The sequence below is a fragment of the Siniperca chuatsi genome, linkage group LG1 (assembly GCF_020085105.1).
Source record: "Siniperca chuatsi isolate FFG_IHB_CAS linkage group LG1, ASM2008510v1, whole genome shotgun sequence".
NCBI classification, from domain to species: Eukaryota; Metazoa; Chordata; class Actinopteri; order Centrarchiformes; family Sinipercidae; genus Siniperca; species Siniperca chuatsi.
Window position 1 is genome coordinate 7,267,638 of NC_058042.1, and position 15,681 is coordinate 7,283,318.

The 15,681-nt window shown below is 39.0% G+C and overlaps 1 protein-coding gene across 35 annotated transcripts in view; it reads right to left on the reverse strand.

Annotated features, from left to right (window-relative positions):
* madd (MAP-kinase activating death domain) overlaps positions 1-14,766 on the reverse strand; it is a 52,576-nt gene extending 37,810 nt beyond the window's left edge. For 6 of the 35 annotated variants that reach the window (XM_044201797.1, XM_044201921.1, XM_044201843.1 and 3 more), the window contains exons 1-8: positions 14,274-14,763; positions 8,017-8,236; positions 6,086-6,727; positions 2,757-3,060; positions 1,597-1,728; positions 1,333-1,446; positions 1,098-1,178; positions 431-439 (exon numbers count right to left, since the gene is read on the reverse strand). In XM_044201797.1, coding sequence (XP_044057732.1) covers positions 431-439; positions 1,098-1,178; positions 1,333-1,446; positions 1,597-1,728; positions 2,757-3,060; positions 6,086-6,727; positions 8,017-8,075 — 1,341 coding nt within the window. In that variant the 5' untranslated portion in view covers positions 8,076-8,236; positions 14,274-14,763. Of the gene's footprint in view, positions 1-430; positions 440-1,097; positions 1,179-1,332; positions 1,447-1,596; positions 1,729-2,756; positions 3,061-6,085; positions 6,728-8,016; positions 8,237-14,273 lie in introns of all 35 variants that reach the window. The other 29 variants (XM_044201817.1, XM_044201853.1, XM_044201787.1 and 26 more) reach the window with 14 other exon arrangements.
* Between the last annotated feature and the right edge of the window lie 915 nt (positions 14,767-15,681).

A 15,681-nucleotide genomic window follows, 5' to 3' on the forward strand; every position in this document is an offset into this window, starting at 1 on the left:
ATTCATTCACATTTGTGAGCCTTGCTATGGATGAGAAATGTTTGAAACATTTATTCCTGTAGATAACTGGTGAACTTAAAATGTAATTAACTTCTTACCCATTTTGGAGAAGTTTCAGAATTACTGTGGAAAAACAAGGAAGCATGGGAATCTGACTGACTATCAACAACCAATGACGGTTTAGCCATGGCTAATAGGCAAACTGAATGATCATATAGTACAGTAGTATCCATATTTGCTAAGATGGGACTTTGTGTGATATGTTATTGGTGTTGCTCGCAGTGCTTAAGTATGAAAATGTGAGGCGTTTCCATGAATCAGAACCAGATTCTGATGTTGCGTTAGATAATCGGGTTAGAGGGGCAAGTTAGTTACTACCAGTATTACTAAAGGTTTTGTTGGGTAGCAGGATCCTAGGATCTGATTTTACCTCCAAGAGCTAGAGCATGCAAAGAAAACAGGAAGAAAAGAAAAACATTTGTTTATGTTAGTGCACTACAAAACCTGTTTGAAATGCTCCCACACTCATCTACAATACATACAACTCTTGAAGAAGGAAGCCCCTACTCTTCACACTTCTGAAAGAGAAGTTTTACATTTATATAAGAGTGAAATCAACTAACAGTCATGGAAACAGACAGCAGAGGTCGGATCAAGAGCACTACCTGGGTTCCAGAAATTTCTCTGCAAAATGATATCTATCTATCTATCTATCTATCTATCTATCTATCTATAGATATATCTATCTATCTATCTATCTATATATATATATATATATCTATATATATATATATATATATATATATATATATATATATATATATATATATATATATATATATATATATATCTATATATATATATATATATCTATATATATATATATATATATATATATATATATATATATATATATATATATATATATATATATATATATATATATATATATATATATATATATATATATATATATGTGTGAATGATCAAGTAGTGCTACTGGTTTTGGGCAGAGCCCTGGCTGCCACAGTGCAGCAGAATCGGAAAACGTTACACTTGTAATATTTAAGAGGAATCAGACAAATCACATGCAGTACCTGTTTTAGATGTTTCTTAAGCTCGCCTGCTTCAGGCTCTGGAAGAGGTGGTAGAATCTCTGCATTGGTGGGTGCTATAACCTGTAGACAAAAACCCAACAATCTAAATTTAGATAAGCAAGAAAAAAGTTGTTAAACTAATAAATGAATTAGACTATCTGTCAGCTAAATCTGGATAACATAATTAAGACAACACAAAATCAGAAGGAGGAAAAGAACATGCTGATGTACTAACCTTGCTGCTGTCAAGGTCCACAAGCCACAAGTCGTCCGGCATTTTGAAATCAGCTTTGTAAAGGAAGAAGCTGGCTGGTACACCTATAATGTAGGGAGTGGGGGCAAGAAGGAGCTGTGGGGAGGAGAAAACACACCAGTCAGTCACAATTTGATGTTACCACAACAGACAGCATTTGCAATTAAAAAATTCATGTTTGGTCAAAATTTTAAAAGAAAGAAATCATCTACTTACTTGAAATTTATAACAAAATATAAGTTGTACCTGTTCAGCAGAGGCCATGCATGTTGGCAGTAAGGGGATGACAGGGAACATGTACTCCAGAGGGTAGATCATGGCCACAAAGGCCATGACGCTCATAGACAAAGCATTGTAATCTCTGGATTGAAGAATGACCTGAGAGAAAGAAAAAAAAAACCCCATTATGCTTTGAATTCGTTACAGCGTAAAACAGGGCTTTTATGAAAAATTTATTTGGAAGCACGAAATCCTTGAAAGGAAGTCACTCTGAAAGCTTTCAGGCAGCACTTAGTTCAGCCTGACTGAATTTAATGATGTACTGAATTCATCTTCAAAAAAACAAAATGGATGAATACATGATGGCAGCATTTCACACAGATTGAGAATTTATTTGCGGTGGTCGACGCCGCAGAGGAGAAGGGTAGTGGGGGTGGAAACGACACTAAAGCTAACTAATGACTGCACATGGATGCACCATTCAGAAAGACTTTTCAATCAATCTGCATTTTAAGCTGAATTTCCTGTCTGGGAAAATAAAAAACCTTTTGGGTGGGAGAACATCTATTTAGGTAGCTGGCCCAGATAAATTCTATATTTAAGCAACACTGAGCAACAGAAAAGCAGATAAACTGTCCACCATTTATCCAGCAGTATGGTCTCTCAGGAGTGTGACTGAAGCTGTGAAGCTTAGGTTTGATTTGGGATAGTTGCAAATGAGCCTGTGTATCAATGTCACTGTAAACCAAGAGCAACAACAGAACACAACACCAGCACCAGCCAAACACGGATTTCTATTACCTCCCTACTAATGCTTCTTGTGTTAATGATAGGAGAGAGAGATGAAGAGTCTTTCCTTTCAGTCATACAGTGTACACAGTCTTCTTTTTACCCATCATGCTCTGCCTACGCCGCAGTAAAATGGCTTCAGTGAGCCTACATCTAACAGAAAATGTCTGATGAAGGTCACTCAGGACATTTCACAGGAGGTCTTTGAAAGTTGTGAAAGTTCTTTGTTCAGGCGGGGAGACACAGCTGTCCAATCTCAACATACTAAATATAGCATTGCTTGTCCTTACTCCTTGAAACAATCAGCTGGGTCTTTAATAAAATCCAAAAGGTGATTTTGTTGCAGCTGAAGACAACCACACCATCTCCTTTGGGTCTTCAAAAATACAAATCCTTACCTTGTGCTCTAGCAGAATACAGCTGAGGACCTGAAGACAGGCGTCCACACCCAGCAGCTCTAAGGGCAGGTGCAGGGGGAAGTCGACCATGGAGAAGCGAGAGTTGTCAGGCAGGGCAAAGGTGAGTGGCCGTTTGAGTTCATGCGGCAGGACTTCCACATCCACACGCCTCTGACCCGCCACTGGTACCGGTGAACGCAGCAACCGGTACACCCAGGATTCAATCTCCCGCAGGTCAGCCAGCAGCTGGCTGCCTTTCTCTTCCACCGACAGCGCCCCAGTAAACACCCGCCACATGGTGTCCCTGGGAAGAACATAAATAGAGTGTATATTCAGAACTCACTGTACACATGAGTGTTTTTTACTCTTTACATTATTATTTTCATTATAGATTCATCTTATTAATTCTTGATCTATGAAATGTCAAAAGATAGTGAAAAATGCCCCTAACACGTCTTCTAACTGCAATGTGATGTCTCCAAATTGCTTGTTTTTACCAATACAATGACATCTTCAAGTAATTTGAAGACATCATGTGACAATGTGATGCCTTCAAATGTCTTGTTTGGTCCGGCTACCAGTCCAAAACAAAATATATTACATTTATAAAAAGATATAAAACATAGAGAAGCGATAGATATACAACTCTGAGAAGGTGCTTGATAAACTCAAAGACTAATTGTTTTAGTGGCTTGAACACAGGATGAATAACATAATTTAGCCTTATTATACTGGCCCCTCCCCTACCACAAAAAAAACAAACAATAAAACTGAAAAAAAAAAACACTGCAATAGTACAAATTGTGTGACATAAATATCAATGCAAAAGCCAGTCTTAAAATGCAAGACCTTGCTGGAACTGATTTTGTCTCAGTTGTCAAGCCGACAATTACTGGCAGTTTGAACAGTTATGAGAAATTGTAAGGAAAAGAACAACACTGCACATTGCGTAACAGCATGATTACATACTGACATTATATACAGTGACTCTTATTAGCATTGATATAATTAAAAATGTTTCACTGGGATGTAAACTATGTTAAGCTCAATAAATAATATGTTTTCAGTCAAAAGTAATTTTAGGGTTAAAAACAGATTAAACTAAATCATTTTGCTCAATTTATTGCTGCAAACAGCTACCATGAGGTCTTGGTAAAACACCCAGTGAAATCACTAATATGATGAGCAAATGAGATTGAAAACACGAGAGGCTCTTAAGCAATTGCCGAAATATTGATGTGAAAACCCTCCACTCTACACACACATGGTGCCATTAAACCCTTTCTAGAGTGTATACTTAGTGTGTGTGTGTGTGTGTGTGTGTGTGTGTGTGTGTGTAGCAAGGAGGGAGATAAATCATTAGTCCTTTGGAGCCCTCCCACCAACTGCAGCTGCTACCCAAAGGCCGCCAGAGACCTCAATCTGTCAAGAGCCGCCATAGCACAAAACGCTCGCAGCCATTATGAAATGGCTCTCCTCCTTCTCTGTCATTGCCACACCACATTTCAAGCAACCATGACAGGAAAAAAATAATCTCAGGTCTGTTCAGCCTTTGGCTTGAATGGCCTTTTCGAGACTGTCAGAGAAACCACAGTTCTATACTTGTGATATGTGGATCCGCTGCAGAATTTTACCAGAGAAATAATTGTCAAGGTATGAGATTAACTGTGCATTAGACATTCCTACAATCCCTTGTAGTGATGAGGGGAAAAGCTGCACTGGTTTTACAGCTACAAATAGATGACTATGGAGAAAACGTGCACTTTGGGTGACCAACAATCATACTGGGCCTAAGCCAGTGTGAAGTGACAGTCTAATTAACACGTTGTCACTCCAAAATTGCAATCTATTGTGTCACCCATGGCAACAGAAAAACCAAATGAGCTGGAACAAATACTGCAACATCACGATCCAATGTCACAGCATAATACAGTGTACAGCTGTGGATATTTTCTGCAGCTTAAATAAAATATGAAACAATCACCCCTGATGGTAAATAAAGAAAAATCAACATTAAATATGATCAACTCTTTGCTTTTTTGCTAAATGCCATTCCTTCATAATGTAGTATAAACGGTGGGTATACTATGCAGCATTTCTGTTTTTAATTTATGATTTATGGTTATAACTTTTTTATAGAACAGGTGCACAGCTAAAAAGCAGCTCATGTATTTAAAAAAAAAAAAAGTGTATCCAACTAAATTCTCAACCCCACCATTTTTGGTAAGATGTCTAAGAAATTACTTCACATACACAATTAAATAACTAATATTATTCTTAAAACCTGTCTTCATACCTCAGCTGAACTTATGACACTGGATGAAATAATATTTGCAGTTATATAAATCATTCAAGGCAAAAACGTTTAAATGCACTGTGGATATTTTGGTTGCCATTATTTATTATCAAGGTGGAGTGTGATAGCATTAAGCGTACTGTGAAAACATGACACATGCTGCAGATGGCCTGCAAAGCTGCATGGAGCCACAGACAAAGGCTCATGTAATAATTCTGCAATACAAACATACACATAATAGGTGGACAATGAGAGAAGCAGATGGAGGGAGAAAGAAAGCAGTAGGCATTGCAGAAAACATCAGCAGGAACACTGTAAAGCAACACATTTTTGCTATTTTTTTGCAAACTTTTCTAGTGTTAAACTGAAGCAAAAAAGGATTGTAAGGAACTGTATCAACCCAGTGTTTGGGTGGTCATTAATTTGCATGCAATGCCATGTCACCATGAATACACTGATGCTAATCAACAGCTTACAGATGAAGACAGGTTATAAAGCTTCAGCAGTATTTTCCTTAGTTTCTTGCATTTGTGCTATTCATTCTTTTTAAAGAATGTATAGGTGTGCATGTACAGATTTATTATGGGCCAACTGCTTTTAACAAGACTTACTTCAAAGGAATGAGTGTTGTACTGACCAAGTTGATAATGGTGTGACAGTAAATGTCATGGGTTCATTTAAATCAAAGGTTTTATCCCCTTGGTAATATGAATGTATTTAGCAAATTTCATGACAGTCTGCCTATTAAATTATGAGATCTTGTGATCAAAGTTGACATTTGGCCTAAGGTTGACACAACAAAAAAGGTCATGGAGTGTTTGTTTTGATAGAGGCCCTAAGAGCTTTAATAGCACCACCTTGGAACCAAATTAGCCATGTGCATCTAAAACAGTACATGTATGTTTTAATGTGCACCAGGGTGAAATGGTACACCAAAGGAAAAAAAAAAGTCAAAAACAAAATTACAATAAATTATAAGCAAGCAACAAAGAAGAGCTGCATGTACACCTGAAGATACAATCTTAAGCCTCACCTCTGGGTGGTGCGTGGGAGCCCGGCTCGTTGAGTTAGCCTCTGACTGCAGCAGTCCACCAGCCTCTTGAGAATATATAAGCATTCTCTGAAGGTGGAGAAGAAGGGGTAGTGGCTGAGTATGCACAGCGAGGTCAGCGTGCTGTTGCGGTTCCTGGCTGCCATCTTAGCAGCGCGCCGTCTGTGCTGTGGGGACTTGCCAGCATTTAGCTCGGCACCTGGTTGTCCACACTGTTCTCCAGAGGCAGGTGGAGGTGCTAACTCAGCATTGTTAGGTGGAGATAATGCGGAGGGTGGGCCTCCACCGCTGCCATCAGACCCTTCGCTAGCAGTCTCCGACGCCTGTGCTGCTGTCTCTGTGTGGCTGCTCTTGTCCCCGCGAGTACGGTGATGTCCTCGCTGAAAAGAACGGTAGAAGTTGACGCAGATTCCGTAGCGGGTGATTCCTGAGTCCTTGTCGGTCAGCGTGAAAACAAATGAGGAGTCGTCACGAAGGCTAACCCTACGCTGGCGTATACTCAGGCAACCCTCTGGTTGGCAGAAAAACACCACGTCTGGTGGGAGTGGGAAGTCATGGTGGTCCTCCAGCGGGTAGCGGCGGAGCAGCTGAGGTGTCTGGGCCACACTGTCACTACTTGGTTGCCTGGAGGGGAGATGGGCAAACATTTTTTGTTTTTTTAAAGCGAGCAACTTGTTATAGTGCTGCACCATCATTAGTTCTATGTAGTTTCATAACTTTGTTCTCTGTGCATTTACAACTCATATCTGATGAATCTGCAAATTCATTTCCCCTCATGTACAAACACAGTTTTCAATTTAATTTGAAAGGGTCATTAAGTGATGAAAGAAGCATTTCATGAAGGAAGAATCAAAGCCTTGGCTAACAAAGCCCTGACAGTAGTCTACAGAAGCAAATTTATAACTGTGTTTAGCTGTGAAAATCCAAGGAACTTTTGGGAAATCTGGCCAGGAGAAGTAAACACATAACAATATCCCAGGCCACAACAAATTGCCCTTAAGCATAACACTGAATTCCCTAAATGTTCCAGTAGAGAGTAATCAGTGGCCAACTTGAAAAATGTGGCAAATCGGACAGTTCTCCAATTTCAATGTGTTCATGTGAATCATCATTTTCCCCTGTGGCTACTGTGCTTAAAACAATGTGCTACTATGCTTCATTATGCATGCTCCATCATGTGGGAGTAAGTGCATCAAATTAATAAAGTGAATGAACTCTTGAAATGTCAAGACTGGGCTTTTACAAAAACTTCCAGTCACAGCAAGCAATTAGGGTGCATTCAGACCAACAACAACAGTGCCACAGAACAATGCGAGAGGCGTTGAGGGTGAAGTGTCAATGACTTTCTGCAGGGTACAGGTAGAAGATGATAGAACAACCAGGAAGTCCAGTTTGAATGCTTATCATACGCCAAGACACCGCAAGGAAGTTTACACATCCTTTGAACCTGTGTGCTATGTGTGCTTTCACATACAGTATTTGATGCTGTGATCGTGAGTGTTGACTGTGGCAAAAGTAGAGTATTTTTTGCGGGACTACCCTGCATTTTTCTGCTGGAACCTCTGCAACAACACCACCTATAGCAGCAACCCATAGCAGTGTCATTGAAATGAATGAGTTTTTGCAATTTTTGGCACAATTGCCGTTCTGATGGAGCCTTCATGGGTTCAGTAGCTGTAACACCTTATAGCTATGTTAGAGGTAAGACATCAAAATGGCTTGTCAAGAAAATTAACTGTTGTTAATCACTGTTAAAGAACATACCACTCCAAGACTTGACTACAGATATCTCCTCAATTGGAATCACTAAACTTCGGTTTTGAAAGCAATATTTACAGCCTCCCTTATGACTAAGTTGAATTAGATATTCCTTGAAACCAAAACTACTACTTAAAGTCAGATTAACTTCTTACCTTGCTCCGACCACCACTAAGTAGTCAAGAAGGCGAGGGCACATTTTCTTTTTCTCCATCTTGGATTGACCACGTCCTGTATGTCACGGCATCCAGGATTAATGCTCCCTCTTGAGTCAGTGGTGCCTTTCCATCACAACTGGGAAAGTTCAGGTGTCAAGTTGAAACACAGCTCCTTGATTATCATTGTGATGGTTAAATAAAAATGACTGAATCAAACCTGTAACACAAGAAAAAGATGAGAAAAATATTAATTCTGTCTTAGATCATGTGTTTCTATGGCCACAACGAAATAAACACTAGAGAGTAAACCAATGACAAACAATGTGGATGCATTATGAATAAATCTGTTCCACTACCAATACATAACACCGACCAGCCACATGATTTTTCAGAGTTGCAAAATTGGGCTAAATATGGTATCATGACTTTTTTAAATGTCAAGGACTATAAAGAAGTTGTGTGCACTATAATTCTACTCAAGTTTGCAGTAGTCTCCACTTTGCCTGTACCTGTCTCATTGAATACTTAGGCTAGGTAAGGTACAGGTACGTTTAGAGAGGACATAAAAACTCGTTTCCTTTTTGTTTGACAATTAATTATTTGTCAACATGACAGAGATAGTTAATGATGTAAGATGTTTTCTTGCTATCAAACAACATTGTAGATCAGCTGGAAATGCCACTGCAATGTCACATCTACATTTTACTTTACAGAAACTTAAAGACAATAAAAAAGATGTCAGGTTGATGTTCAAAATTCCCATTTTACAATGTGATCAGCTCTACCAGTCAGGGTACATGGCTGACAATAATACAGAGGAGCACAAAAGATGTCAGACAAGCCTACATCAGCATCTCCAGTGTACAACAATGTTCCCTAATTTTACCCCAAATAATAAAAGGTAATACAAGCATCCCTCTAAACAGAGTGGACATACAAATGCATGGTATGTTCCTATAAAGGAACAGTGTTGTAAGTGTTTTAGTGTTGATTTTTTTCCTGTTGTGACGATTATGTCAGCTGGTTGTTGTTTTTTGGAGGATAAAGACTTTTCAGTAGAGGCTTGCTGATATAGTAAGCAGCTTAGGGGCCTTGGTGGAATAAGCACCCTTCATAGCTTGTACTATGGCCCTTACAGCCCTGTGACTGACAGGTAACTGCAGCAAACTCAACCAGCACCTCTACAGATGGCTATTTCCCACCATGGAGCCACTTACAGCACCAGTCTAGTATCTTCTCAAAGTCAGGATGCCACAAGATACTGTAATCTCCAAATTATGAACTTGACACACCTGGATGAAAATTTCTTACAACATAAAGTACATGTGTACAACTAAACAGCTATTCACTACAATAAAAGAAAAAACAATATTTCCGCTGCTTCAGTGACAGGACATCGCAAGCAACCAGGCTGTGCTTAAGTCAAACAAAGCTACACCAACAATACTAGTCTCAAAGGAAAAATGTCCTGAATGTACACTTGTAAAGGTAACATGAGGTACACAAGCCGTTTAAAAAAAACAAATAACAATAAACCAGGATAAGGTAGGGATTATGCTAGACTCAACTCTCAAAACTATTTGCAGAAACATGGTGTATTTTCACATTCCCACAGATAATTCGTGTCACGCTAATAGTTGCAATAATGTGATATGTTACTGATGTGCATAACGAACTTGCCACTCCCCCACACAAGGAGGTCAGGATCAAACTTAACGTGTTTTATTTACATCTACGTCTGTCAGTTAACTACTGTTAATACCATTGTGTTTTACATCTACAGGGATACAGACAGCATCGAAAGAGCATAAATGGGCATTTTCATTTCAAAGAACAGCTTGTGGCTGCAGTGAAGACTACAGTCAGAGAAGAACTTGGTATCTCTGTCTCTTCCACAACAGATTTCTCCCAGCCTGATTGTTAAACGTTATAAAATGGCGGCTCTACAAAGAAGACCTCACTGTTTCATTCTGAGGGATGAGCACCAACATCTTGACTGCTAACTCCTGATGCCTTGCACTGCTGAAAACAGATTTACATTTTTATATCATACTTCATACATTCTACTAATATATACATAACACCATCAATCACAGTAAAGCAAGGACAATGAAAAAAAAAATTAAAACATATCTGACAGGAAGAGAAAAGAAAAGGAAAATCTACTGTTACCAGAGTGTCATGCGATAGGGAACAACCTTTACTCGAACACCAACAAATGCCACATGCAGAAACTCCACCCTGAAACACAAACACTATACCTAGAGCAGTTCTCACTGTCTCTTAAAGGTTATCTCCTGCACGGATAAGCTCATGGATCTATAATTTAGCCACTGGTTCATATATACCATTCATGCATTCCAACTGAAAAAACTAAGAGTAACTTGAGGTGGGGAAAGGACTGGACCTGCAAGCAAGATCCAGGCTGTGGAAAAAAATAAAAATAAAAGATTATTAAGTCTTAGTATTTTTAGATAATCAGACAAACGTCTGCAGTGGCTTCAGGCTTAATTATATTTACTTATTTGTGAGTGTATTCAATTCAAAAAGCCACAGGCCAATACAAAAAAGAAAGATTTATAGGTTTATAATTATTTTGACATTAAAAATAAGTTCATTTTCAAAATGTTATTTTGTGCAAATGTTCCTCAGTTTCAGTGCTGTTACAGGAGCTGCTTTTGAATGAAGGTCTATCAGACATGGTTGCGTTGTTGTCCAGCTGCACCGTCTCGTTTCCACAGGCAGTATATCTTAAAGCAGCCTGACAGATTTTGCGTTGTTTTGTTATTTTTCCATGGTTTTTGGACTTCAGTTACGTGTGTTACTGACTAGCAAATAGGTTTCTCTCTCCATAGTTTCAGCTGTAAACTGTGGGGACAAAAACGTTTACTCTACTCTATTAAACATTACATTATGAGATAATTTGACAGAAAGCCTGATGCTCAAAAAATGATCATTAACTCCCACTGTTTTTTTTATATGTTAAAAATAATATCAGAAGAAATAAAGAGATTGCATTTTCTATCTATATTGTTGCAAAAATAGGTTGGCTATATGAACATTGAAACCATAACAACCTTTAATGTGATTAACAATTGAAATGCATGATTAAATATGAATGTATGTCAATTGTAAATAAATGTCAACATTTCACAAGTGAATTTCATGCTTGAGATGGAAGCTTGTCTGGCAAAAAACAGACCAGGCACACAAAGATAACAGGACAGACAAACGGACTGAATGTAAGTCATGAGTGGGTCACTACAGTCTCACTACAGTCTCACAACCTGACACAGGCTGTCATTAACCCCAGCAGCCACGGCACAGCTAGCATGTGATGCAGCTGTGTCCAGTGGACAATAGGGTAGACTTTATCACAGAAGGCTTCAGATGCATTATGACTCTAATTATGTCTAATAGCTGAAATTGTGAGCAGAGGAGCCATTCACAGAGGGACATAAGACAAATTTGAACTAGACTAATCTTGATGGAGCACAACGGTAAAATGGTTATAATTTTACTAACGAACAGACTCAATAGAGAATGCTTACACCATTGTCACTGACACATTGGTATCATGGCCACTTTAGTTATGGAATATTTTCTTATGTTTTTCTATTTTTGGGAAGAAATTAAGCTGGTCCATACTTCACAGGGTTAACTTAAGCAATGAGTAAACTGGCTAACAACAATATTTGATGCGTGTGGTGCCGTAAGTTCAAACGGCACTACACAGTGGGCTGAAACATGTCTTGTTCAGTCAGCACTCATCACATTTGGAAAATTATTCAAATACCCTGCAAGCCTGACTGGCTTTTGCATGTAAATGGCCACGCTTTAGGACGAGCCGGGGATCGAGGATCCAGGAACCTTCCGATTACTAGACGACTGCTCTACCTCCTGAGCCATCCTGCCCAAGTGTCATGTCATTTAACAAGAAGACCAAAGTTAACTGTCACTTAACAATAATAAGCATATCTGCTCTGAGAGACTGGTAAGTAGACATACCCTCGTGTTGAAACACTCCTAATTCTTACACAATTCTAGCTATTTCTACATACATGGCACAGCTCTGAGCATGTTGGAGAGCTGTAACAACTTGAACCTCCGTCACAGCGATGGCTAATTACAGAGAGGAAATAATTCCAACAACATAATATATTCCAACATGCAGAATACATATCTAACCCTCTTTATCTTACAAAACCATCAGGACAATGAATCAACATGCAGGGCTGGCAACATGAATGCTTCCTGGTGCAAAGCCAAAATGGCTATTTTATGAAGCAGCAGAGCTGAAAGCTGAGCTGGAGGCAGACTCATCCAGCACAAAGATACAGGACCACAGTATTATTTTTAGATGAGGATGGAAGGACTACACCACTTCACTGATTGTATTTAGTGAGTCAGCTTGGTACTAAACCTTGTTTCTCTCTCTCTTTATAAAAAAAAAAAAAAAAGGACAGATAAAAGAATCACCACAACACTGTATAATCTTCAAAGGCAAGATAATGATGTAGGTTAACACAACAGATAAATCTGGTCAGAGGGGTCTGCAGGCGGCACTTGCTGGTTATATAAGCACAGAGAGAAGATAGATATGATTCACAGGCCTCCAACATGGACAGCATTTCATGCCAGTCACAGTGAACAGCAGTAACAAGCGATGGAAAAGATTAGTTTTAGTTCAGCGAGGACACACAAACGAGAGAGGAATGAAGTGTAGATTAAGAGAGTATTAATCAATGCATTCTCACTTTTAGATTACAATCCTTTCTTATTGACCCAATGGTGCGATGTTCCATGGCTGAACAGATACAATTGGTCCCCTGTCAATAAAACTGGTTAGCACAAAATGAGAGCCTGGACCTATTCAGGCCTACACTGACAAAGCACCATACTCTCCTCTCTATTTATAGATTAATTTCTAAAACAATTCCCAAAAGACGCTTGGTGCATGACCAGGTTTCTAGACTTTGTCCAGCCTGTGACCCCTGTTTTTGGTTGCAAAATGTACATAAGCAAAGCACTTATAGTATTCTGTTGTCTGTTTGTCTAAAGGAAAATAACTGTTAAAATGTACATTCAATCCTTAAAATATCCCACGACTCAATCTGCATTTAAAATAAAAATGTAAAAAAAAAAAAATCACAGGAAATCCACAGCTAAGAAACTCCAGTATAGGGTACCTGACGTATTTGTCCTATGTATATATTTGTCATGGTTTTATTGGGCTGTTTTTACATACAGTATATTGCGCTGAGGCTTTGACATCTAAGTCACACTTTACTTCAGGATCAATGAGGTCGATATATCATCTTAAGTCACAAATGTGAAGCTAGTCTGTAACATCTATGGCTGCTTGATATTAGATACTAGATATTTTTGACCTGATTATTACCTTACAATTTTACATTAAAATGAATGTAGAATTTATATATGTATCTTAAAAATATAACTATATATTAGAATATTTTGCACCAGGATGATATAGGTTCATTCATTCTATGCTAGTCTGTTCTTCACCTTGCTGACATTGATAACTACCTCTGTATTTACCCCCAAATAAATGGTCATTCAATCCATTTACGCTTAAATTAACTCCCTGATCTCATACATCAGTCGTGTTTTTTGGGCGGAAGCTGGTTTGACATTGTGTATGATAATACAACTGCAAAACGATGCTTTAGACGTGGTGAGTGAGGAGTTTTTAATGACACACGATTTCAACGCGATGGGTGTAGGTTGCAAAGCACAAATCCCACATGAGCTAGCGTTAGTTACGAGGTGTAGTAGTGGGAATTTTACTAACTAACAAGCTAGTTAACTGTGGAGATTAGGGAAACGACATACGGTGAGAGGCGGATATCATTCCCGGTAACATTAAAACATGTGTGATAAGGCAATGCCAACGCCTCCTGATAGCTCCGAGAGAGCTGGCCGTGTAGCTTGTGGCTGTGTTATCATTTTTATATTTATGACAAGCTTTCAGGCCTTGGCTCGTCCTACATGTTCACCCCCAATGATGCATCCTCTCGCCTCCACTCCGCTAGCTTTATGGTTTCCTACGTCACGGATGGATTAGCTAGTTAGCTAGCTAGCTGCTAGCAGCAGCTTGACCGTTTTGTCTCACAAATAGTAACGTGACACAATGTAACAAACGGTGGCGACAACGGAAAACGTTTCGAAAACACACGCCACAAATGCGGTGGGTGAGTTTAAACAGTACAGACGACGAGTAAGAACATCCTTACCTGCTTACATTAGCCGATTAGCCGCTAACGTTCACTGCGAAGCCAGCTGCTGATGACGGCCTGGGTGGTGGGTGCCCTCTTCGGTCACAGAGAGAGGGAGGCAGCGGTGTTGATCTGAATTCTCCTTTCTTTTAGATTAGTTATATATGTTATTGGAAACGTCGGACGACGACTGAAAAGGACTGCTACTCCGACTAACTGGTTCGCAGCATAATAAATGATGCGAGATGTGTGTCCGCCTCTCTGCTCGATGAACGGGTGGCTCGGTCAGTTAGTTACAACCTGCCTTCACAACATCCTCTTCATCATCATCCGTCTGCAGGGAGTTCCGCATACTGAGAGCCCGACCTAACGGAAGCGACAAACAAGCCTGACTAAAACCCACTTAATGCTCCCTACGGGGGACTAACGTTAGTGTGTCTGCGGTAGCAGTAGTTCACTCAATAATCCGTCTGGACAGTTTGCAGTATTTTAGGTGTTTTATCGCCTAACAGGGCCGGTCAAAGCCTTTCTGTGGACCTGTAAGTGTGATCTGATAGCCACCCCACCACCCCTAAACTGTGCAATTATTAACTACAATTTATGACAATTAAAATTACTGAAAGGGAAATTTAAACCAATACTACCTTTTATTATTAACACTAGTATTAGCTTTATCCACTGGTACACACACATTTGGTAAAGGGACCATGAAATGTGTTGCCAAAATATTTTATATAATGCCATTTTTGGGATAGAAGAAAACAAACAAACCTGAGGAAAACCACTTAATGCTGACAATTAACAACAATTTATGACACTTAAATTTACTAAAAAGACAAAACCTGGCTAAAAGAAATATTGGTACTAGATATAATATTAATAGTAGTATTAGATTTGAGACACTGGTACAAACATTTGGTTTCTATTCACAAAAATGTGTCAAAATCCCAAATAATGTTGTAGAACCCCATTATCCCAAAATGTAGTATAGTGTCCTCAAGATTTCATTCAAACAATATATTTTTCTGTATTACCACCACATCCCCAAATAGTAGCTAGCACAACATTTTGGGATGAAGGGGTGTGTATTTAAATTTTTAACTCAAGGTCCACTTATTAGCTCTTTCCGGAGCTTTCTAACGCATCTCACTGGCTTCCACAGCAAATTAAATTTGAATAAGAAAAATAAACCCCATCAGCTGAATAACACAGTGAAATGCTATCAAAAGCTCTGGAAACAGCCAGTAAGTTTTTCATTTAAAATTTTGGACTACTGTTTCTAAGTTCAAGAATGAACTTTCTGAAATACTTGAATTAGAGAAAATAAAAATACAGTAAAAGAGGAACCTTAAAGGGGAACTCCCTCGATTTTACACAGCAAAGGTGTGTTTACAAGTCTTGGGGAGTACTACTGCACAACACATGT